Raw genomic sequence first — 26,377 nt, forward strand, 5'->3', positions numbered from 1 at the left:
GGAGTCCCTCATTGGCCATATGAGTCATCCCTCTTTTATGATAATGTAGCATCCAGATTTCATTATATACACATTCTATCACTTATTTGTTTTCGTTTCTAAATGTGGAAGCTTCATGAATTTGCATGTCATCCTTGCGCAGGGGCCATGCTGATCTTCTCTGTATTGCTCTGATTTTAGTATATGTGCTGCCGAAGGGAGCACCTCACTTATCATTTGTGTGTAATTCTTGTTTATGTCAGTCCACCGGATTATTCTGTGAGCACTTCAAAAATGAAGATTTTGGTCTGGATCATCTTTGTGGCTCCTTTCCTAGTTCACCGTCAGATCCCATAAAGTTTTAAAAAATGATAAGTGAAAAAAAAATGAATAAGTAAGTGACAAGGACGGCTTTATTTAAAGAAAAAATGGGAAGTCAAAGCAATATCATTTCCCACAATATACCTGGAAGAAGAAGACCATCTGTTGTAGCAAATGTATAAGCACAAAATCCTCGATACTGAATTAACAATTTATCAAAATTGGCCGTTGTTTCTGGGAAAAGCCATTCTTGTTTTCTGAAATCCACCGGACGTACTCTATCTTCTAAAATAAAAGAGGAGGACAAGAAAAACTTCAGTCAAGGAGAAGAGTAAACAATCCAAGAAAATATGCAGAAAAGACTGGCTGTTGTGTGACTAAAATAGAGAGAAATCAACTTCATTCAAGACTGTATGGCTCTTCATAATACACTAGGTGGGCAAATTCTTTAAATGTGATGCTCCTATTCTAGGACTATTGTTTCCTGAAACAGCTGAGAATGTTCTGAGCAGAAAGCTTCAAGGAAATCTCTCTTAGTAATTTAATTTTGATAACAAGGTGCACAATCTTTGTTCTTTACACTTTTAAAAATCCTTCCTAATGGTGGCTGGCTTACTTATTTACATGTGATAAACAAATAGTCCACATTTTTTACACAAACAAAAACACATATTTGTAAAACACTGATCCCAAAGGTTCTTAGCTTTGGCAATCCTACTATACTTCTGGGTCTGGCTCTACATCAAAACAGCAATACCACAAATGCCCTTGTGACTACAACTAGAAGTAAATGCATACTTTGGGGAAAATAAACCTTCCTTCTTTTTTCCTGATATGCCTGAAAGCCTCAAAACAGAGAGGAGATGTGGCAAGTGTTAATTAAATTCTTTTAGAAGAACATTCGGTCTCCCAATTCACTGGAGCAGTAACATGATAAATAGTGTTCTGGTGAATAAAAAGTTGTGACATATAGTGGAAAGTGACATGTTTAACTCCAAGAAGTAAACTGTCTTGCCAATAATGGTGAGTTTAAAATCTACTGTTGAAGTAGTTTAATATTTACTGCTGAAGTGACTTTAACCTTTTTTTAAATTTTTTTTTAACATTTATTTATTTTTGAGAGATGAGAGCACGAGCCAGGAAGGGGCAGAGGGAGAGGGAGTTACAGAATTCAAAGCAGGCTCCAAGCTCTGAGTTGTCAGCACAGAGCCAGATGCGGGGCCCAAACCCACGAACTGTGAGACCATTACCTGAGCCGAAGTCAGACACTTAAACAACTGAGTCACCCAGGCGCCCCTAAGTGACTTTAACTTTTTAATTTCACTTGGTATTTGTGTAGATATGTTGTTTTAATACAATAAAATAAGTAGGAAAAACTTTACCTGGAAGGATGCTTTTCAGTCTTTCTAATTTAGTTTTCAAGTTTATTTTTTAAGTCCAGTAGTTGAAGAATGGAAATTACAACTTCATTTTTATTTTCCACTTATACAAAATTTGAATTTGTAAAAGAAATTTAGAGAGTAAATTATCAAATCTCATTTTCTGGAAAAAACTTTCTTTTTAGGCAACAATGCCCAGACTCTATTTTGGCATTTCTCAAGAACTTCCCATTGTCTTTAAGACAAAAGATACCAAAAAAGTAAAAAGTAGTTTGTTGATAAAGACAGCCTTCTTATAAGAATCAGTGCATCTCTTAAAGGGTCTAAAATAAGCTCAATTTTACAGGGATAAATTTCATTGATTTATAAATTTCAGCCTGAATCTGAGGTAGATATATGGCAAATGACATGCTAAAGAAATAGAGGTCTAAATATGGCAAACATTAATATCTTCTCCTACTATAAATCAATAATAAGATCACTAAGACTACAACAGAAACACATAAGCAAGGAAAATCATTGCTAACCAAAACCCTGACAATAACATTAAGAATGCTTATTATTGGGGGCACCTGGGTGGCTCAGTAGGTTAAGCAGCCGACTCTTGATTTCGGCTCAGATCATGACCTTGGCTCAGATCACGATCTCATGGTCTGTGAGATCGAGTCCTGCATTGGGCTCTGCACTTATAGTGTGGAACCTGCTTGGGATTCTCTCTCTTCCCCTCCCCACTTGCTCTCTGTCTCAAAATAAATAAATAAACATTAATTTTTTTTTTACAAAAGAATGCTTATTACTGGATAGTAAGGTACTTAGCTTACATATTTTCTGTTTCCTGCACTTTTCATAATGAACATTAGTACTCTTTTAATCAAGAAAGATGTTTAATACCTTATCAAAAGGATAGAGCATGAAAATTTTACTTTTTTTAAAAACAAACTTTATGCTCAACATGGGGCTCTAACTCATGACCCCAAGATCAAGCGTTGGATGCTCCACTGACTGACCCAGCCAGGTGCCCCAAGCGTGAAAATTTTAAAAGAGTGCCTTTATTCTAGAGGCACTTTTAAGAGGAAGAGGAAGTCAAGGATGGTTTCTATTACCCATGTGTTCCTTCATCCTACACACATCAGTCTTCACAGTCAGCCCATCAAGAAGATTCTGCATTACTTTCTCAGGAAAGAGGAGTTCATGAGCACCCAAGAATGGCTCAAGGTGAGTTGTCAAATTACTGAGGACACTAATCAAAACAGTTTCATCCTGGAAGCTAGTCCACAGATTGGAAAGTGCAATGAAGATGGGCTGAAGAAGAGAAAAGAATGTTTAAAATGTAACTGTTTAATAGAATTACAAATCACTGTGCTCTTAAAAACAAAAACAAATTTGTGTTAGTAAAGAAATTCTTCTGAAGACAAGTCAAAGTCTTGTGAAGTTAAACAATAAAATCTACATAGCAATAGGATTCATAAATTATGAGAAAAAAAACTTGTATTTTATTTCAAACTATTCATGTTGGTGTGATTGTCATAAAGTTAATTTACCCCCCCCCCCCACCCAAAAAGCCAAACACATCGATCACCTAAGAAAGATTTATGGATGCTTGACCTCAAAAAGCCAAGAGGAAAATATCTTCTTTTTGTAAAAAAGCTAAATATGACTCATTACTATTAGATTAATCTGGTTCAATCACGATTAAAAGAACCTGAAAGTCTACAGATATATCTTGAGGCATATCTTGTGAGCTGCAAGTTAAAGATTTTAGATCAGTGAGATAAAAACTTTTTTTAATGTTTATATTATTTATTTTGGGGAGAGGCTGAGAGAGAGAGAGAGAGAGAGAGGGAGGGAGATTGGGGGAGGGGCAGAGAGAGAGGGAGAGAGAGAGAATCCCAAGCAGGCTCCACATTGTCAGCACAGAGCCCGACACGGGGCTCAAATCTATGAACCAGGAGATCATGGCCTGAGCAGAAATCAAGAGTCGGATATTTAACCTACTGAGCCACCAGGTGCCATGAGATAAAATGTTTTTTATTCATACTAAAGGTCACTGACTTATTGAATAAACATATACAGAAACTAATTAGGCCCTACTCATAGGTAAAACAACTTAGCCTTTTGTTTCTTGGCTTTTAAAACCTAACATTGGGAATGGTTACACAAAATTGTCAAGGCCTCAAAATGCTCTATAAAACATTGCACGTGCACCCTACACCTCCTTTGGGCTACCAGATTTGCCCCTAAGATGGTACAGATAATCAGAAAGTCAGTGTAAGTGCAGGCCTGGTAAACACAGGGATTATCCTCTGTCTCTTCATAAAGGACACAAGTCACATCACCCCTTGGCTGAAGGCAATCTCTAACCAGCCACTGTGAATGTGTTCTCAACACTGCATTACAGATTCGTTTTGTTGCCACAGCCCGTGCTGGTATTATGGCTATCATAATATATACCCGCGTTTCCTTTAGTAGCAACTGCCTGCAGAGGGAAGTCCTGCATCCAACTTACACGGTTATTACAAAACAACCATAAAGAACAGGATCAACTTGTACAAAAACCAATATTATATTTTTAGTGATTAACTATAATTATGATTACTTATGATTCGATTGTATAGGACTCAAAGGTATATTCACTCTTAAGCAAGGTCAAAGTTGATGGCAAATACTTACAAAGACTTGTGATGTTGGGACAGCAGTCTTTGATTTTACGGTCATTTTTAATTGTTCCAGTTGGGCTCCTAACTGCTTTATCATCATTTCTACTTCTTGAGCACAGGTAATTATATCTGACTGTGAAAACAACATAATTTGCATTAATATTTTTATAACGTCACTAAAAAATTCATGTGTTTTAAGCCCTACCTGCTCCTAAGCACAACGGGAGCAGAAATTCTATTCTCCATGGTATCTGCAAACCAAGAACAGTGCTGGTGTGCCAACGGCACTCCAGAAATATTTGTTGGATAGATGAATCTTTTGAAATACAATAGCTATAATTTTTTCCCAAAAGTATTCTTTTTCTCAAGGTATTCTTTGACAGGCAGTATAACTGCATTCCTGAGAAGGGGATCCTACGACACAACTTTGTTCAGCTGTTATTTTCCCACTCCTTAATGATAAAATTAATGAGGTGTTCCTCTGAAAACAATTTTGATACCAAGATTTTTTTAAATTACATCCAAGAATGCAGAACATCTTAAAAATCACATCACTGAAAGAAAAACAATGTATTTCTGATATGACAATAGTAATCTGAAAATAAGGTATTAAATGCTGAATCTGAAATAATTACTAACATTTATTCTATGTGCTAAGCATCATAGTAAATACTTATAAGTACAAAAAGGACGTAAGTATAAATAAGAAAACTAAGATGTAGACAGGTAAGTAAAGTGCCCAAGGATACACAGCTAATAAAGGGTGGAATCATGGTTCTATCCCAGACCAACGGAGCCCAGAACCCAGCTCTTACCCATTATATTGTACTGTCTAAGATGTGACCAGAAATAGCGGTGGTATGGGTTTATCAGTACATTGTAAAAGAGTGACAGTTACTTGGAGGAAAAAAAAATTTATTTGAGTCTTCAAATATGAGCCTAAGTATATGCTTTACTAGACTATTTTTTTAAGTTTATTTATTTTGAGAGAGAGACAGAGAGAGAGAGAGTGCATTGTGCACACACGAGCAAAGGAGGGGCAGAGAGAGGGAGGAAGAGAGAGAATCCCAAGCCAGCTCCATGCTGTCAGCACAGAGCGAGAAGCGGGGCTCAATCTCACTGAACGTGAGATCAGGAGCAGAGCAGAAATCAAGAGTCAGACCACCAGAATGAGCCACCCAGGCACCCCTACTAGACTATTTTTAATTGACAAAAATATTACTTCTTTTAAAATATCAAATATTATTGTATTTCAACTAATTAAATATTTTATTCACAGATCTTAACATGCATCCTGTTTTAATTTTACCTTTACTTTTCTTTAAGCATCTCCTTCCCCTTGCTACATGCTCCATGTAATCCTATCTATCCCATCTAATAGGTCCCTTGCCTACCTCATAGAGTTTTCCCCCTTGTTTGTTAGTTTTGTTTTAGAAATCAAATATGAGGGGTGTCTGGGTGGCTCACTCAGTTAAGTGTCTGACTCTCGGTTTCGTCTCAGGTCATGATCTCACAGTTTCATGAGTTCGAGCCCCACGTTGGGTTCTACGCTGACAGCATGGAGCCTACTTGAGATTCTCACTCTCTCTCTCTCTCTCTCTCTCTCTCTCTCACTGTCTGACCCTCCCCACTCATGCTGTCTCTGTCTCTCAAAATAAATAAACTTAAAAATAAAAATAAAATATGAAAATGGGGTCCCTAAAGTCTCTTCAGATTTGTGCAACAGCAACAAGAAACAGAAATAATATGCTCTCCAAAGTAAAAGTTACATTCAATACATGACTTCATTAAATCTATAATTGAAAATACTCTAGACTTCCTCCCCAGAGCTATGCTTTCAGAGGACACCAACAGAGTAGGCATACAGAAATACTTGATTTTTCCTGATTATGACCTAAAACAATCACTCTGTTAACATTTTATCAAAAAGAACTTGTTGACAACTATGTGGAAGTTTTAGTGTAAAATGGTCCTCACAAATAAATAGAAAGACAGTCTGTATTCATGGACAGGAAGAGTTAATATTGTTAAAGTGTCCATACTACCCAAATCCATCTATAGATTCAGTGCAATTCCTATAAAAATTCCAGTGGATGGGGCGCCTGGGTGGCTCAGTCGGTTGGGTGACCGACTTCGGCTCAGGTCACAATCTCACGTTCCGTGAGTTCGAGCCCCGCATCGGGCTCTGGGCTGATGGCTCAGAGCCTGGAGCCTGCTTCCGGTTCTGTGTCTCCCTCTCTCTCTGCCCCTCCCCCGTTCATGCTCTGTCTCTCTCTGTCTCAAAATAAATAAACGTTAAAAATTCCAGTGGCATTTTTCAAAGAAATAGAAAAACAATCCTCTAACTTGTATGGAGCCATAAAAGACCCCCATGTACCCAAGCAAGCTTGAGAAAAGAACAAAGCTGGAGGCATCATGCTTCCTAATTTCAAACTATACTGCAAAGCTATAGTAATCAAAACAGTATGTTAGTGGCATAGAAACAGACACATAGATCAACAGAATACAGAGCCCAGAAATAAACCCATCATATACGGTCAACTAATTTATGACAAAGAAAGCAATAATATACAATGTGGAAAGGACAGTCTCTTGAATAAATGGTGCTGGGAAAACTGGACAGCAACGTGCAAAAGAATGAAACATACAGAAAATCAAGTCATATTGGATTAAAGACATGAATCTAAGACCTGAAATCCTGAAATTTCTAGAAGAAAACATGGAGCAGTAAGCCTCTTGACATCAGTCTTGATGATATTTTTTTGATTTGACACCAGAAGCAAAAGAAACAAGAACAAAAGTAAACAAGTGAGTCTATAACAAACCAAAAAGCTTCTATACAGCAAAGGAAACCATCAACAAAATAGAAAGGCAACTTGCTGAATGGGATAAAATATTTGCAAGTCATATATCTGATAAGAGGTTAACATCCAAAGTATACAAAGAACTCCTATAAATAAACAGCAAAAACAGCAGCAGCAACAACAAGAACAACAAAACCCGAACAATCCAATTAACAAATGGCCAGAGGATCCAAATAACATTTTTCCAAAGAAGACATACAAATAGCCAACAGGTACATGGAAAAATGCTTGACATCACTTACCATCAGGGAAAGGCAAATTAAAACCACAATGAGGGATCACCTCACACCTATCAGTATCAAAAGACAAGTGGTAACAAGTGTCAGCAAAGATGTGGAGAAAAGCAAACCCTCATGCACTGTTGGTGGGGAAAATAAATTGGTGCAGCCACTATGAAAAATGGTATGAAGATTCTTCAAAAAATTGAAAATAGAACTACCACTGTAACCCCTATCAAAAAACACCAGCACTCTTCACAGAGCTAGAACAAATAATCCTAAAATTTGTATGGAACCAGAAAAGACACCGAATAGCCAAAGCAATCTTGAAAAAGAAAACCAAAGCAGGAGGCATCACAATCCCAGACCTCAAACTGTATTATAAAGCTGTAATCATCAAGACAGTATGGTACTGGCACAAGAACAGACACTCAGATCAGTGGAACAGAATAGAGAACCCAGAAATGGACCCACAAACATATGGCCAACTAATCTTTGACAAAGCAGAAAAGAATATCCAATGGAAGAAAGACAGTCTCTTGAGCAAGTGGTGCTGGGCTAACTGGACAGCGACATGCAGAAGAATGAACCTGGACCACTTTCTTCACCATACACAAAAATAAACTCAAAATAAGACCTAAATGTAAGACAGGAAGCCATCAAAATCCTCGAGGAGAAAGCAGGCAAAAACCTTTTTGATCTTGTCTGCAGCAACTTCTTACTCAACACGTCTCCGGAGGCAAGGGAGACAAAAGCAAAAATCAACTACTGGGACCTCAATAAAATAAAACGCTTCTGCACAGCAAAGGAAACAATCAGCAGAACTAAAAGGCAATCAATGGAATGGGAGAAGATATTTGCAAATGACATATCAGATAAAGGGTTTGTATCCAAAATCTATAAAGAACTCATCAAACTCAACACCCAAAAAACAAATAATCCAGTGAAGAAATGGGCAAAAGACATGAATAGACACTTCTCCAAAGAAGACATCCAGATGGCCAACCGACACATGAAAAAATGCTCAACATCACTCATCATCAGGGAAATACAAATCAAAATCACAGTGAGATAACACCTTACACCTGTCAGAATGGCTAACATTAACAACTCAGGCAACAACAGATGTTGGTGAGGATGCGGAGAAAGAAGATCTCTTTTGCACTGCTGGTGGATCTGTGATTTTATCTTACTAGGAAGTTAACAGTTTAGTCTGCCTTAGTTTCATAAATGGTGTTAGGGCTGGTAGGAATGCAAACTGGTGCTGCCACTCTGGAAAACAGTATAGAAGTTCCTCAAAAAATTAAAAATAGAACTACCCTACAACCTAGCAATTTCACTACTAGGTATTTATTCAAGAGATACAGGTGTGCTGTTTCGAAGGGGCACATGCACCCCAATGTTTATAGCAGCACTATCGACAATAGCCAAAGTATGGAAAGAGCCCAAATGTCCATCGATGGATGAATGGATAAAGAAAATGTGGTATATATGTACAATGGAGTATTATTCAGCAATCAAAAAGCCATTTGCAACTATCTGGACAGAACTGGAGGGTATTATGCTAAGCGAAATTAGTCAGTCAGAGAAAGACAAATATCATATGACTTCACTCATATGAGGACTTTAAGATACAAAACGTTCAAAACAATGAACATAATGGAAGTAAAATTAATATAAAAACAGAGAGGGGGACTGAACCTAACAGACTCTTAAATATAGAAAACAAACAGAGGGTTGCTAGAGGGGTTTGGGGAGGGGGGATGGGCTAAATGGGTAAGGGACATTAAGGAATTTACTCCTGAAATCATGCTAACTAACTTGGATGTAAATTTAAAAATTAATTAATTTAAAAATAAATAAATAAACTTAAAAAATGCAAAAAAAAAAATTAAACTACCATATGATCGATCTAGCAATTCCACTTCTCAGTATATGTCCAAAGGACATAGGCACCCCCATGTTCATTGCAGCATTATTTACAATAGTCAAGACATGGAAGCAACCTAAGTGACCATTGATGAATGAACAGATAAAGAAAATATGGCATATACATATGGGTGTGTGTACACACACAGACCCAGACACACACGCGCACACACACGCGCACACACACGCACACACGCACACACACACACTGGAATATTATTCAGTCACAAAAAAAAAAAGAGGGAAACCCTGCCCGTTGTGACAACATGGATGGACCTTGAGGGCATTATGCTAAGTGATATAAGTCAGAGAGAGAAAGACAAATATTGTATGATCTTATAGGTGGGATCTACAAAAATAAAAATAAAAAGCAATTTTTTAAATACAGAGAACAGACTAGTAGTTACCATAGGCAGGGGGTGGGCCGTGGGTGAAATGGGTGAAGGAGATTAGAAAGTACAAACTTACTGGTAAGATAAACAAGTCCCGGGGATATAATGTAACAATATGGTGACTATAGCTAATAATACTGTATCAGATGTTTGAAAGTTGTAGAGAGTAAATCTTAAAACTTCTCATCACAAGAAAAAAGGTTTTGTAACTCTGTGTGGTGAAGGATGTTACTTATTGTGGTAGTCAATTTGCAATATACACATACACTATGTGTATGTTGTAAATCACTATGTTGTAAAACTGAAACCAATATATGTTATGTGTCAATTATATTTCAATTTAAAAAGCCAGTTTCACTTAAGAATATCTTTGACAATGCACAGGGCACCTGGGTGTCTCAGTTGGTTAAGTGACCCACTTTGCCTCAGGTCATGATCTCATGGCAGCTTGTAAAGTTCAAGCCCGCCTTGGGCTCTGTGCTGAGAGCTCAGAGCCTGGAGCCTGCTTCTGATTCTAGATCTTCCTCTCTCTCTGCCCCTCCCCCACTCTTGCGCGCGCGCGCGCGCGCACACACACTCAAAAACAAACATTTTAAGAAATTTTTAAGAAGAATATCTTTGATGATGCAGTAAAAAGTATTAATTTTACTAAATCTTGATCCATAAGTACAAGCTTTTTAACAATCAGTAAGATGGGATGGAAAGTACATATAAAACACATCTGCTGGATATTAAAATGCATAGTTCTCTCGAGGAAAACATTTACTGATTGAATTTTGAGCTGAACTACCATCTTTTCTCCCCGCAGAACATGATTTTTACTTGAAAGAGCAACTGACTGACAAACTATGACTTTTGAGCCTTAGCTATTTGGCAGGTATTTTCCTGAAATAAATGAAAAGGGTCTCTCACTTCAGGAAAACAAGAGCTCTGGTTGCCAAAGATAAATTTTGCATTGTGAAACACTTGTATCTGACACCATGAAGTTGACAGCATCCTAACACTTAAACATATTTCTCATGAGACTGTTGGTGAAAAAAATAATAATAAAATTTGTCCTCTAGGAATGCTATCTCTTTTTTAAAACTTTTTGTTCAGGAGCGCCTGGGTGGCTCGGTTGGTTACGCGTCCGACTTCGGCTCAGGTCACGATCTCCCGGTCCGTGAGTTCGAGCCCCGCGTTGGGCTCTGTGCTGACAGCTCAGAGCCTGGAGCCTGTTTCACATTCTGTGTCTCCCTTTCTCTCTGCCCCTCCCCTGTTCATGCTCTGTCTCAAAAATAAATAAACGTTAAAAAAATTTTTTTTTTAAATTTGTGTTCATAATGAGTCAAAAAACTGCTTTGGAAAAGCATATGATGCCAGCATGCTTCTTCCCCACTCTTTTCTTTGTTTGTTTTTTTTTATAAGAGACAGCATCTCGAGTGGACAGCATCTGCTCTCGAGCAGAGAAGGGGCAGAGGGATAGAGAGAGAAAATCTCAAGCAGGCTCCACACTCAATGTGGAGCCAGACATGCTGCTAAATCCCACAACCCTGGAATCATGACCTGAGCTGAAATCAAGAGTTGTACGCTCAACTGACTGAGCCACCCAGGTACCCCTTCCTTTTAAAAGCCACCCAGTCCCTTTTAATTTTTAACCCCTTCCTTTAAAAGCCACCCAGTCCCTTTTAATTAATAAATTCCTCATAATTTGTTCCATGGACATTTTCAACAAGTCTAAAACAAACATAAATTCCACCTACCTGATTTTTTTTTTTTTTTACTGGCATTATCAGGAAAAAATCAAGAAGTCTAATGTTGTCTACTCTGTGAATAGGCTCTGTGAACATAGCTTAGGGAGAAGAAATCTACTAAAGTCTTGACTCACACATTTTACGAATGTTACATGTGAAATGCAGCATTTACTTGCACCATAACAATGAGTGGCTTTCTCTGGTGACTGCCTTGCACTTCAGAGCCCCACAGAGGATGGAATTCTGTTCCTTCAGCTAAGACAGCCAACAAGACTGTGATCACCCCTCCCTCGTCTCTTTCAGAATATCTGAATTTGTTGCGGTGCCTGGGTGGCTCAGTCAGTTAAGTGTCCGACTTCAGCTCCAGTCATAATCTCGCCGCCGTGAGTTCAAGCCTTGCAACAGGCTCTGTGCTGACAGCTCGAAGCCTGGAACCTGCTTCTGCTTCAGATTCTGTGTCTCCCTCTCTCTCTGCCCCTCCCCAACTCACACTGTCTCTCTCTCTGTCTCTCAAAAATAAATAAACGTTAAAGAAATGTAAAAAAGAAGAATATCTGAATTTGTTTCCTGAAGCAGATAAAATCCTAACAGAAAATAAAATAACTCATTACCTTACCCAGGCTATAATTAAATTTTTTAAATGAATGTTTACATAAACTTTATGTAATATTGGCAAAAAAAAAAAAGTTTAAAATCAAATTCAAACGTTCAAAAAGTTATATTAATACATCCTTTCAAATAATGTGACTTTAGAAAAGAATATTCACAGATTTCATAGATAGGAAAAATTCTCAGCTCAACATAAACTGACATATTTTATAACCCAGAGATAATACCGATTAACCTATATCCATTCTATAACAAGCAACCTTAACTGTAACTCAGGTAGATTGATGGGAGAAGATTGGATATTTAAAAACAAAACAACAAAAACACCGACTAAGCCAAAAAGAGTCAGATGATTAAGAGAACTCATTCTGACCCTGACTAAAGTTAGCATAAAACAGTCACAAAGAGTGGGGAGACCAGAAAGTTAACTTTCTCAATAGAGTAAGCAGCAAAGGGCTTAGACCTGAGATACTGTCTAGAAAAATAAGAGCTCTTCAGTTTGTTCTCCTCCAGAAATAAAATCAGAGCCATTCTGCTTAAGTCCTAACAACAATGACGGTGGCAATAATAAACATTATCTGGGGATCCTGGGTAGCTCAGTTGGTTAAGCGACCGACTTTGGCTCAGGTCATGATCTCACAGTTATGGGTTCAAGCCCCATATCGGGCTCTGTGCTGACAGTTCAGAGCCTGGAGCTGCTTCGGATACTATGTCTCCCTCTCTCTCTGCCCCTCCCCTGCTTGTGCTCTTTCTCTCTCTCTCAAAAATAAATAAACATTAAAACATTTTAAAAATAATAACATTAGCAGCAACAGCAATTTATTGAGCACATAACTATGTGCCGGGCACTGTTCTACCTTACTTGTATACTGAAGACTATCAATAATCCCACTTTACAGATGTGGAAACCAAGACAGAGAAGTTAAGCAATTTCCTCAAAGACACGGATTGAGTAAGTGGCAAAGTCAGGATTAGAACACAAGCATTCTAGTTGCAGAGCCCACACTCATTGCTTATATACTCTACTCGCGCTGTCCCTCTAGCTCTGAGGATGAAAACAACAATGAGACTTTCAGGCTGGAAATTAGCTGAGCATGATCCACAAATGAAAGCTCCGAGAAGATGCTACATAATGGATGACATTCTCTACAACATCCTTACATTATGTGTGACAGTTTCTGAAGGTTCTTTCTTATGGTATCCCTTCCAAACACAGATGATGAAGTCAATGTGGGATTCTTAATCCCACAGATCTACGTGTACTTCAAGATAAACTGATTATAAAATCCTCTCAGTATCTGACTAGTTAGATAAGGCTGATAGCCACAAATCAATGTTAGAGGAACATCCACCTAAAGAATAATTCGATTTAGGGGCACGTGGGTGACTCAGTCGAGCATTCAACTTCAGCTCAGGTCATGGTCTCATGGTTCATGGGTTCAAGCCCCTCATCAGGCTCTCTGCTGTAAGGAGCCTGCTTCAAATCTTCTATCCACCCCTCTCTCTGCCCCTTCCTCTCTTTCTCTCTCTCTCTCAAAAATAAACATTAAAAAATGATTCTAAACCATTAGAATAGCTGATTTACAATCCTCATCTCTGAAGGCAATTAGATAGTTGGCCAGTTGTGAGGACCACAACCTAGTTTCTTGCCATGAAGTCATGTCATCTGGATGTCTTTCTTTCTATTCCCTACAGTGAAGGTAAGGAGAGAAGATAGATCAAGTGCATCCAGAAGGAGTATCAAGTCATCAAGATACGAATTAAAAACACATCCTGTTCTGTCCTTCAAGACACTGGTATTCACTCATATGAAAGAAGTTCACTGACCCTGAGTCTCACAGTTATTGGAAAGTAGACATTGTGTAAAGGTAAACAGTGACCAGTGGGATGAATATGTTAATTAACTCAATGGAAGAAACACTTTCACAATGTATACATACATCAAATCATCACATTGTACATTTTTAATATCTTACAGTGTTGTCAATTATGTCTCAATAAAGCTAAAAACAAAAACAAACAAACAAACAAAAAACATCAACTGGTAGGAACACAGCTCACTGTCAAGATGCAGTTAACAAACTGTGTCCCCTAGAGCCCTAGGGTGGAATGGGGATGTTCCTTGGTGAAAAGGTCCCTCAATCCTTTCACCTAGATACCTGTTTTATACTTTTAGGGTTCTGAGTAAAATTGTATCTGAAAGTGCTCTGCCACTTTTTAAAAAAAGTTTAAAATCACCTATTTTCCAACTATGTGGGGTTACTGTGTGGCTTGTTCAATAGATCTAAAAATACTAGAAATAGGGATGCCTGGGTGGCTCAGTCAGTTAGGCATCCAACTTCAGCTCAGGTCATGATCTCATAGTTTGTGAGTTCGAGCCCTGCATCAGGCTTTCTGCTGTCAGCACAGAGCCTGCTTTGGATCCTCTATCTGTCTGTCTGTCTGTCTCCCTCTGCCCCTCCCCCACTCACTCGTGTGTGTGTGTGTGTGTGTGTGTGTGTGTGTGTGTGTGTGTGCGCGCGCGCGCGCGCGCAGCGCGCGCGCACGCATGCATGCACATGCACGCTCTCTCTCAAAAATAAACATGAAAAAATATTTTAAAAATAAAAATATTAGCAATAAAAATCTTTTCAACCAATTTTTGCAAGAACAATTACATAAAAATTATTTGGCCAACTACCTGCCAAAATGTACATTAGATACTTGCTTTGCATGAAAACAATACAGTATTACTTACATACACACACACACACACCTCTGCTTAACTACAGCATACTAACAATCATTCCACTGAGCACCAGAGACAATCAACAACTTCACAAATCAATTCCTATCAATATTTTTCATTAAAATAAAAATCCAGCTTCCCCATTTCTATTTTAGTTCTCAGCCCAGCATATGCAATATAAACCGAGCAGTTATTAAGGCTGCCTCCTATATCAGTAACCTGATTCTACCTTTTGTTTAATATATATTAAACAAAATATATAAATATTTTTAATATTTATGCCCATAATGTATAAAGTAGTTGCATTCTATGGAAAAGGCCAGATCTTATGACATTAACTCACCAAAATGATCTGAAGGAAGGTCTCATATTGCCGCATATTATACAGTGCTTCTTTTAACATATATGGCTGAAGTTCCATACTCAAGAGTGGGTTCTCTGCTACTGTCTCAAGGATGGCTGTGTAGCGGTATGCCTGGTCCTGCGCAATCTGAAGTTGGGAATCGATGTGTTGAGTGGTGGCTGGGATTGCTTCCTGTAGAATAGCTGGCACTGTTTTTAAAAGTATATTGAGAGACATGAAAGAATCTACAAAGAAGAAGCCTACGAAGTGGTTGCATTTTGAGCATTAAATTTAGTTAGTTTTTTTTCCTTAACCAAATTAATAATAAGAAGGTATATATTTCATATATTTCTCCCTACACCATGAAATAAAGAACTGGGTGGGGGGTGGGGGTGGGGTGAAATCTGTCCAAACAAAAGACATTGTAGAGCAGATCAGCTTTTGCCACTAATATAGAAGAATCTAAAGAATAGATAGGCTTTGGTATTATGTGCTACTGATCATGTACCTCTAGAAAAGGCATATTTTGTTAAAAAAAAAAAAAGGGGGGGGGGAAGTATGTGACTTAAGAAACTCATCAGGATATTGGGGCACTGGGTGGCTTAGTCAGTTAAGCATATGACTTCAGCTGACAGCTCAGAGCCTAGAGCCTGCTTCAAATTCTGTGTCTCTCTTTCTCTCTGCCTCTCCCCCACTCACACTCTGTCTCTCTCTTTCAAAAATAAACAAACATTAAAAAAAAAAAAAAGGAAACTCATCAGGATACCGAAAAAAACCGAACAGTCTAGCAAGATAAGGAACTTTATAAAGAATAGGAACTTGACTTTCTAGAACAGTTTTTAAAACATAAAAACTGACCCTGTTATACTAGATAAGTGATCTGGTAAAAAGATACTAACATCTTCTCAGTGGGCCTACATGTATACCAAATTCATAAGGAAGTTCGTTCTACTGAGTCCCTAATCAAGTATTTCATGAGTGCTTTCAAATTTACAGATGGTGAATGCATTAAGTATGTAACAGCACAGTAAATGCTCCTGGATTTGCAGATTTGCAAATATCCCCTCTTATACCTTTGCATTCTGTTAATTGCATCAGCCACTGTTTTCAGGGTTATTTTTATTTTTTTAATTGGTTATTTGACTTGGAATAAAGAACACAGAGCCCATTGAATTAAGGAGGCTGGCCTCGAGGCAGGCTCCTCATTCCTTCTACTGATTCACTCTCCCCCACTAGCTTCGTGGTTTATAATACTGCAAGTCTTGCCCCAGAAAAACCAAAAATTACCATCCATTATGAAAGTAGTTGTGCCTAAGGTAGAGTCAAAACTGAACACCTTAAATCTAAGAATGCCAGCGGAGTACTGTACGTTATTTTCCTCACTGTGCAGGTTAGATTTTAAACCTGCATAACTTGTAGACTTAACCTAAGGATATACCTACAGTCATCAATGCCTTCTCCTCCTTTTCCACAGTCTCGGTTAAATAAACGAATCCCAGTAACAACCATGGTAAGTTCTTTCAGTTGGCGTTCTTTGTCCTTCTTAGAAAGTGTTAGAAACGTCCCAAGCTCAGCCTGAGGGAAAATACTCTGTAGGGCAGCTAAAACAAACCACAAAAAGGACAACAAAATGGTAGAATAAAGATATCAGATCCTAAACTATAGCGTTCTTTCAGCAGAAAGTTGAGAGGCCTGTCCTTACAGAGCTACTTATATGATTCTTTGCATTTCTTTTTTTTTTTAACTTTTTTTTTTTTTTTTTTTTTTTATTTTTGGGACAGAGAGAGACAGAGCATGAACGGGGGAGGGGCAGAGAGAGAGGGAGACACAGAATCGGAAACAGGCTCCAGGCTCCGAGCCATCAGCCCAGAGCCTGACGCGGGGCTCGAACTCACGGACTGCGAGATCGTGACCTGGCTGAAGTCGGACGCTTAACCGACTGCGCCACCCAGGCGCCCCTGATTCTTTGCATTTCTGATACCTGGTTACAGAATATATAACATTTATCACATGTCAAAGCTGGGCTCCTGAAAATAATGCCATTGCCTTGTATCTATTTTCAATAATTAAGCACCCATCAGTAATTTTTGACAATGGGCATTAAAACAAGCTTTCTAATTAGAATTCTGAATAGAAGAATCACTGCTTTAAAATAATTGTGGAAGAAAGCCAAAAAAGACTAGAAATCTTGCGTCTTCCTTACCTTAAATTATCAAAGTGGGCAAATACTTCCTGAGGCTAAAACAGCGTCCTTTTCCATCATCCATTTTAGGTGACAAATGCAACGCCTTTAATCAATATGAAATCTCCCTTTCCAACAGTCCCCATTACCTGATCAGCCTGGCACTGTTAATCACGCTGCCAGTGTTTCTCTCATGAGGAATGATGGATCCCTGGACATGTGCAGCTCCAAGAAAATTAACAATATGCACTTTCCAGAGGTGCTACTTGGGTTTTAGAGTTAATAAACACTGTAAAACGAATCTGGCTAAGTTTTAACCTCTTATTTGTGCTGATTTTTTTTTTCCAGATAAAAAGGGAAATTCAGTCTTCAATACTTTTATTTTAACAGCTTTTACAAGATATACAATGTTCATATCTTTTCACATATGGAATGGGAATCATACAAATTTTTTACCTGTTGCCTCTCTGACAACCTTGATATCTGTAGGGGATCCCAGCCCAGAACGTAGTAACACATAGCTGACAATCTTTCGGTAGAGGCTTTCCAATTCTTCTCTAGTGCATGCTCTGTTATCTGTAATTTCTCTGATAACAGAGCCTAATCTAGACTCCAGGATTCGGTGATGTTCTTCAAGAAATTCCTCTAAAATTGGCAAAGGACAATGTTCCACATATTTGACTTAGAATTCTCATCACAGAAGAAAGTAGGACCAGAGGAAAAAAATAGCTTGGGTATGGCAACTCTATTGCACAAAAACAAGTGTTTTCTTAAGGTGTAATAATCACAATAAAAAATAAACAGTGGTCAGTAAGTAACCTCAAGGCAAAAATCTAGTAGGAAAGATTATTACAGGGCTTTAAATGGCATGTTTTTTCAAAATACATAAGACTTTCAACAGACAACCCAACAGTAATATCTAAGAGGGCTAAAACCTCCTAATTAAGCAGGAAAAGCATAAAAGACAATTTATAATATATATATATTATAAACACACATACTAGAAACATATATGTATACATATATGTTTCTAGTATGTGTGTTTATAATATATATATATTATATATACACATATACACACACACACACACACACATATATTTACACTACATGTAAGCCCAAGTAGTGTACTATATGCAAGCATGTATAGTATAAATATACATATATGTAAATATTCCTGTTCGATTATTTTAGGTCTAGATAAATTTACTTTGAATAGCATTACTGGTAATCTGATGTTGCATTGAGAATTATATCCCTCTCCCCTCTTCCTGTGATATGGTGAGGACTAGGCCTAATTGTGGCAGAAACCACAATTCACGTAGGACAATTCTTGCAACTAACTCAGTAAGACATCCTATTTTACTATTACAAGGGCAATAATTAACATACCAACCATGTACAATATATATCTAAACCCTTACCACAAAAACAACTGGGAACTTTATGAAATTTAAAAATCTAAATTACAATTTCATCAATTCCATGATCACTTTAAAATTTCATTATTATTAAGCAAAAAAGCAAGATATGTAATTTATATATGTAGCATAACTGCAAGTTGAATACACTTCACCAAATGGTTAATAATAACGGTATTGCAGTGGGGCAGAGGGAGTCTAGTCTATAGAGGAATTTATTTTCCTCTTTCTCTTGTTTCCAGTGTACCTTTGATGTATATATTAAACTACTTACATAAGGAAATAAGTTCTAAACTTCAATTTCCCATCATTCATTTCATTTTGAGATAGTTACCTAATTTAGGGAAGCACTATAAGATAATATAAAGCAAAAACAAAAAAATCAGCAAATTAGAAACTCTTAACTTCAGTGGGCTGATTGTTTTAATTTCTAATTATAGTGTTAGCGATAAAATGGTTAAAGCACAATGGACTTGGAAACATAACTATCATAGGCATAATAATTAGACTTTACTTTTAACACTCACAAAGGCCATTAATGTTTTTCTCATTGAGCATATCCACCTTCATTACATTCTTCAAAGTTGGAAAATTTTTCAAAAGATAGACTAAAAAATTAAATTAATCACTGTCAACCAAATGAAGCCCTTATTACTTGCAATACAATATGAATCCTTTAAAAAGGGTATCAAAATAGGTAGATATGTTACCTCGACTTGTATAATTCATATCAAAGTAGACTTGCATCTTAATGGTGTCCAGGGATGGATTTTTACTATCCAATAGCCGAGATACACAAAGCTAGAAAAGAATATCCCATGTTTCTGGTTATATTTTCTGAAATATAAGTATTTCCTACAGTTATTTTCAAAAATTAAGAGAAACATCAAGGCAATGGTTTCTGACATTTATCCACCAATAGCCCCTTTTATTATTTTGCTCTTTGAGGACTTCATGCTTCACAGTTTACCCCACCACAACGTTTATTAAGTAATAAGTTATTTCCCTGAGATCAGCAATATCACCATATGCAGGTGGCTAATAGTCTAGTCAAAGGCGAGAAATCTGACCCTTTGGTTTGTCTATCCAGTCTGGATATGAGTAAATGCTCCACGAAGCTTAGGCTCCTGTCCAGAGCTCATCTAGAGCCCCTCATTACTATTTATTTGAGCCTCTTAAGCAACACTCATTCTTTGCTGATTTTGGGGGTTACTTTTATTTCATAAAAGGCTGTTCCTCTCTCACAAAATCTCTTTGGCTCTGGTTTCTATTTCAAAATTTCCTCCCCCTGGTCTGTTTTCTCCCATTTTCCTCCCACATAGATGGCTCATTCTACTTCTCTTTAGATTAGATGATCAACCTGAATTCTTTCTCTCTTTCCTATCTCACCCCTTAGGCTTTATATATGCAGGCAGCAGACATAGCAGCGGCAACACCCTCCTTGCACCTTCCTGAGCACCAACCCTGCTTTCCTGGGAGGACGGAGACTGAATATAAGACCAAGGCCTGGAACCTGTGCTTTTATGGAGCCTGTGCACCTAGATCCCTCCAGGTGGAAAAGTACTGTTCTAAAAACAAACTTCCTTCACAAATACAAAAATTAACTCATCCACATGATTTTTAATTGAGAAAAAAAGGAAACAATCTTTGTCCTCTGAAGCAAGAGGTACATTGATAATTTATGTACCTGTCACATTAAAAGTAAATTGAGTTTGATTCTTTTTAACTTAGGTAAGTTAGAGGAAAAAAGAAAAACTCTTCTTGAGCCCTGAAAAAGAGAAAAATTTATTTTCTGCCTCTCCTTGATTTTCCTCCAGATCTTTCCAATAAAATTTCTGACTGACCATCACGGCCATTTCCCCTATTGCTAAGAACAGGTTTCATACCACATTTAAAATCAGCACAGAGGGCTCCTGGGTTGTTCAGTCAGTTAAGTGACCGACTCTTGATCTTGGCTTAGGTCATGAGCTCACAGTTCGTGAGGTCAAGCCCCAAGTCAGAGTCTGCACTCACAGCGCTGAGCCTGCTTGGGATTCTCTGTTTCCCTCTCTGCCCCTCCTCCACTCACGTTCTCTGTCTCTCAAAATACATACATACAGACAGACAGACAATCATCACAGAAAGACCCAGCTCTAGGCTGCCCTGCGTAATCATGGCATCTCTACTGCAAAATCATCCTAACAGCTCCAGGCTTCCAAAGCTCTTCCTGATCCCTCTGGAAGCTGCATATAGACCTGCGCTCCACTGTGTGAATTGTTGGCTATGAGAGACGATGGGTGATGGGGTGATGAAAATTTTCTCTGCCATTTGCTTGAGCCCAGGAAATATCCATACACCAGCTTGGGAAAGCTTGTTTATAAAGTCCTTTGTGTGAAGGAGGGAATTAAAATTAAAATCATTAAGCCTGGGAGAAAAAAATTATGTTCAATTTTTAGGAAATACATTTAGGAATATTTACAAAATAAATATGTAAGCACCTATATCCAGTGAGTCAAACTCAAAACACGTGAAAAAACTAATGTCTAAAATTTCTGCCTTCTTTGGTTCCTAAAACTAGTTTTCAGGCAAATATACTTTATTTCTAACTATGAATTATTTGCTAGAGCTTCAATTTTTTCCTTCAGAATTGAAAAGCACAAATTACACTGAATCAATAATTATATGAATCTTAATTTAGTACTATGTAATTTTATACTGTATGACAAGTCAGTTAATAATGTTCTCGATGTGGGGCGCCTGGATAGCTCAGTCAATTAAGCATCCCAACTTTGGCTCAGGTCTCACAGTTTGTGGGTTCGAGCCCCACGTCGGGCTCTGTGCTGACAGCTCAGAGCCTGGAGCCTGCTCTAGATTCTGTGTCTCCCTCTCCCTCTGCCCTGCTTGCATTGTCTCTCTGTCTCTCAAAAATAAATAAACACTAAAAGAACTTAAAAAATAATAATGTTTTCAATGTAACATTAGATTAATAACAAGAGGTCTCTAAAATACTGTGAAGATACCGCTGCCTGCCAATATCCATACCCGTCCTTCCTAATAGCCCCAATCTGGACTGGGACAAAGATTGTTCTGTTGAAAAAAAGAAAAAGAAATCAATGTCCCAGGCTCACTTGCATTATCATTCTGGTCAATAAATGTAAGCACATGAGAAAAGTTCTGAGAAACCTATTACTTTCTTAATAGAAAGTGACAGACCCAACTGGCACACACACTTTGCCCTTTGCCCTCTTCCCTCACACCTACCTAGAGATGGAGTAGCTATCTTGTAACCATTGCATGAAAGCCTATACAGGATGGTGGCCCAGGAAGCCAGGAAAAACAACCTATGTATCTCTAGACTTTATGAGAAACAATACATCTCACACTTGTTTCTACCACTAGTTGGTAGGGTCTTATTTCATGAAGCACAGCACTAATGGCTAACACAACTATTGTATTCAGAATTGCAAATAAATAATTTAAAATTTGAGAACTGTTGTATAACCACCTTAACAAGTTTCTGTACGTCACTTTTCATGAGGGTTCTATCCATGTTAAAGCCATTACTTGGGTCCAAGACAACAGCTTTCACCTGTGAATAGGAAAGAATCTATTAAATCATTTTATCTCATATAATTATGAAACTATTTTGTTTCCATTTTTTAAACAGCTGCCTCCTGATACTCAGGGGTCGATTATTCAGCTGATTTTATTATCATCCAATTCATCAGCACCTTCATTACAGGTCGAAGAAAGGAAGCAATAAACATCAAATTTGAATATGGTGTTCAAAAAATTATATGGAGAAATAACTTGAAAGCAGTGAGTAGACTCTAGATAGGGAAACTATTTGAATATTTTATCACATTTTTATTGTGTATCATTAAAACAAAAGCAAGAACATAGAGACCAAGGCAATGAGTAATTTTTACAAAGGTGAACAAAAATACACGTTAAAACTCTGACGTATGACATAATTGATGTTTCCAAAACCAATCAAGATCTTCTAAATCAGTTTCTATACATCTAGAACTGACATGCTTCATTGAAAAACATTTTTTTGCTAACTTGTCCAATGGTCTCAATGTTTGCAACTGAATAACATTTAGGAAAGCTTCACAGAATTTTAAGAGCGAAATGGGTACCACTTAAGGCTATTTTTTAATAAAGCAGTAATTCAAAAAAATATTCATTCTTACCATAAAAGCTGCCAGAGTTTCAGAAACAGTCTCTCCATGGGCTGCACATTCTTGTCCTATTTCTCGAATGATATTCTTTATAACACTTTCTGCCTGAGTGGGAGGCATTCTAGCTAAATAAAACAATGTTTTTTTTAAGAATTATATTTGAAATGACTCTATTCAAAAACCCCACCCCCACCCCCAGCCAAGCTTACAGACAAAGTTCACAGGTGGCTGCACTTGGCCCCGACTCTTTGTTTTCCTAGGTCACAGGGCCCTCCCTACACTGTCAGAAAATAGATCCCAACTATAAAACATATTCTTCTCTAGCCTGACCACAACCCTCATCTCAGACAAGCCCCAGACAGAGCCCCAGGAGAAACCTGCTGCCTCCTGCTCTACCTGGACAAGAATTGACCCCCTCCCCACCTCCCCACACCCACCATGGGTACAGGTGCAACCCTCTCACATCCTAAAAGAAGAAAAACAAACAAACAAAACCCTTAAAAGGCTCAGCCCAGGGGCGCCTGGGTGGCTCAGTAGGTTAAGCCTCTGATTCTTGGTTTCGGCTCAGGTCATGATCTCACAGTTTGTGAGTTCGAATCTCATGTTGGGCTCCATGCTGGTGGTTTGGAGCCTGGTTGGGATTCCCTCTCTCCCCCTTCCCTCTCTCTCTGCCCTTACCCTGCTTGCTCTGTCTCTCAAAATAAATAAATAAACTTAAAAAAAAAATTTTTTTTAAAAAGGCCCAACCCAAAAGAAGTCCCGGCGACATCTCTCTGGATATCTGGCCCCTCTCCTCCCATGGAGAGTAAATAAACTCTGTCCTGCCTCTTGCTCTACTCTTCGTGCAATTCTTTGCCACCCTAACAGTATTTATATATGATTTTTTCCTCTTTAGATTTCTTATTATATTTGTAAAGAGTCATACAATTATTTATCTCAACTTATTAGCATGCATTAGCATCTATAAAGATAAAAAACTTCTATATTTATAAAAATGAGGGATTTTGTTGATGACAGAAAGAGCAATCAGGACGTCAAACTGGGACTGAAATATTTCCAATTTTGTGAAAATGACATAAGTAGAGACATTTTTAAAATAGAGCAGGAGCAGCCATTTCAGGGGAACTGCCTCACACGTCCCCTTCTCTGAATCTTTGAACTAAGCCAAACTGCCAACATTCCATGTCGGCAAGAACAAGAAAATCCTGTTTGAAAAGCATGATGATAAATACGAACTTTTGACTAGTGACTACTTCACCTGACCAATGAATGAAGTATAAATCTAGCCCTGCCTGTCAGCACCAATGAGCTCTTTTTTAAAAACTTACCTACACTTTTTTTTCCATAAAAACCCTGAGGCCACCTCCTTTAATCAGTACACTATTTGGGTTTCTACCTAAACCTGTACACCCCTGACCCCAATCATTTTATCCCAAACAACCGCCTTATCCCTTGAACTGGTTTGTTTTTGGGTTGACAATTTAAATGATAGTCACCAAAAGCATATTTATATTTTTTTAATTGGATAACTAAACATTATTGGGGAGGTAGATATAATGAGAAACATCAGGCCTATGGGCAGATGGCAGATTACAGTTTGAAAGAGGAAACGCTTATGCCACCACATTCACTAAATGATCTTTAATAATTATATGAGACTCTTGGAAAACAATTCTTGCTTGGATCATCTAAATTCTCTTTCCTACACATCCAAGTTGGAGTTTGGACTTTTGATTAAAAACATAAAAGAAAAAAATCAAAATCTATTATGTGAAATATCAAACAATTTTTAAATGAACTCCTAGTATTAAGTATTAATTCCATTTACTACAAACCAGTAAAGGGTGGTAGGTCTTAATGATTATTGAGTTTTCCGATCTTCCTAAGCATCCATCAGTAACTGAGCACAGGATTTCTTTGCATGTAGAGAATAACAAAGACAATTTGGGTAGATAAAGCTAACTCTCAGCATTATTTGTGTTCAGATAAGGTAGCACTTGGCATTTTGTCCAGCAGAACCAGACTGCCTGGGATCCACGGTGACTTGTTCATTTTCTTTTCTTTTTTTTTTTTTTTTTTTTTTTTAATTTCATTTCCTTGGTTATTTTTTTTCAATATATGAAATTTATTGTCAAATTGGTTTCCATACAACACCCAGTGCTCATCCCAAAAGGTGCCCTCCTCAATACCCATCACCCACCCTCCCCTCCCTCCCACCCCCCATCAAACCTCAGTTTGTTTTCAGTTTTTAACAGTCTCTTATGCTTTGGCTCTCTCCCACTCTAACCTCTTTTTTTTTTTTTTCTTTCCCCTCCTCCATGGGTTTCTGTTAAGTTTCTCAGGATCCACATAAGAGTGAAAACATATGGTATCTGTCTTTCTCTGTATGGCTTATTTCACTTAGCATCACGCTCTCCAGTTCCATCGACGTTGCTACAAAGGGCCATATTTCGTCCTTTCTCATTGCCATGTACCTGAGACTCTGGACATTTGCTTCCCCTCTGCGTAAGCCGGCTTCCTCCTCTAAAAAATTTGATGAGACTACTACCCTCTCCCCAGAGTTGTCCCAAGACCTAAGTAAGTTCTACACACTTAGTGTTTAAAACAGCACGTGGCATAACGCAAGCGCTTAATACAACGTGTAACTAGCATTCAAAAAGTGTTAGTTGCGCGTGTGCGTGCGCCCATGTCTGTGCGCGTTCCCGAGTGCCGTGGGCCCCGCGCAGGGGGTCACTACTGACTCCCCTCAGTACCCTCCTCCTTCCCACTTGAAGCTCTACATCTCCCGACATCTGGCCTTTAGGGGTGCGAGTAGCACCCCGGAGAGACCCGAACCTCTGATGCCGGCTCAGAGCGAGAGGTCTGACCTGCGGGCCTGGGCGACTCCGGCCGGAAGCAACCTGTTTCCGCTCAGCCTGGGCGCAAGGAAAGGAGTTCTGACCGACAGTTAGGTCTCAACCGAGGCTGCACAGAGAGTCTCCAGCCTCAGGGGCTTTACCCGCTGTCCGTGCTCCCTCCTCGCGGCTGAAGGGCGCAGAGCCCCGGGTGGGGTCACCGTGGCTTGGAGAGCCGGTGGCCAGTCTATACGATGGTTTCCCTCTTTCCCCGCTTTGCGGGACTTCAGGGTACTCCACGAGGGCCCGGTAACCATGGAGATGGAACGCTGGGCCAGAATGGGCGGGGCCGGCATGGGTGGGACCAACGTAGGGAGGAGTGGCTGGGCTCAAGCTGCAGATTTTCCCGGGAAGGATGGGCAAGAGATTTTAAAAACCGAAACAGAATATGGAAGGTCCTAAACCCGAAGTAGACTACAGGTTCACTACACCTCAGTGGTTAATTGTATCAAAACACAAGATTTCCTAAAAAAGAATACTTACTTTTGTGAAAAATTAATAAAAGGAAACGTCACTAAAAGCGCAGTTGAGAGGCTAGAAGGGGAGCCTGGTAGGGGTAGCCTCT

At 38.5% G+C, this 26,377-nt stretch overlaps 1 protein-coding gene and 1 non-coding gene across 8 annotated transcripts in view; both read right to left on the reverse strand.

Annotated features, from left to right (window-relative positions):
* CFAP206 (cilia and flagella associated protein 206) overlaps positions 1 to 26,377 on the reverse strand; it is a 43,749-nt gene that overhangs the window by 14,224 nt on the left and 3,148 nt on the right. The window contains exons 1-10 of one of the 7 annotated variants that reach the window (XM_019442810.2): positions 25,786 to 26,068; positions 22,931 to 23,039; positions 22,240 to 22,323; positions 19,466 to 19,556; positions 17,791 to 17,979; positions 16,595 to 16,753; positions 15,153 to 15,361; positions 4,350 to 4,469; positions 2,783 to 2,981; positions 445 to 585 (exon numbers count right to left, since the gene is read on the reverse strand). In XM_019442810.2, the coding sequence (XP_019298355.1) occupies positions 445 to 585; positions 2,783 to 2,981; positions 4,350 to 4,469; positions 15,153 to 15,361; positions 16,595 to 16,753; positions 17,791 to 17,979; positions 19,466 to 19,556; positions 22,240 to 22,323; positions 22,931 to 23,038 (1,300 nt within the window). In that variant the 5' untranslated portion in view covers position 23,039; positions 25,786 to 26,068. Of the gene's footprint in view, positions 1 to 444; positions 586 to 2,782; positions 2,982 to 4,349; positions 4,470 to 15,152; positions 15,362 to 16,594; positions 16,754 to 17,790; positions 17,980 to 19,465; positions 19,557 to 22,239; positions 22,324 to 22,930; positions 23,044 to 25,392; positions 25,540 to 25,785; positions 26,069 to 26,377 lie in introns of those variants that run through there. The other 6 variants (XM_019442811.2, XM_019442815.2, XM_019442812.2 and 3 more) reach the window with 6 other exon arrangements.
* Positions 98 to 204, reverse strand: LOC128777840 (U6 spliceosomal RNA). The gene has a single exon (XR_008423158.1). It is a non-coding gene; the product is annotated as a U6 spliceosomal RNA (small nuclear RNA).

The sequence above is a fragment of the Panthera pardus genome, unplaced genomic scaffold (genome assembly GCF_024362965.1).
Source record: "Panthera pardus isolate Hobbes unplaced genomic scaffold, ASM2436296v1 HiC_scaffold_17, whole genome shotgun sequence".
Classification (NCBI taxonomy): Eukaryota; Metazoa; Chordata; class Mammalia; order Carnivora; family Felidae; genus Panthera; species Panthera pardus.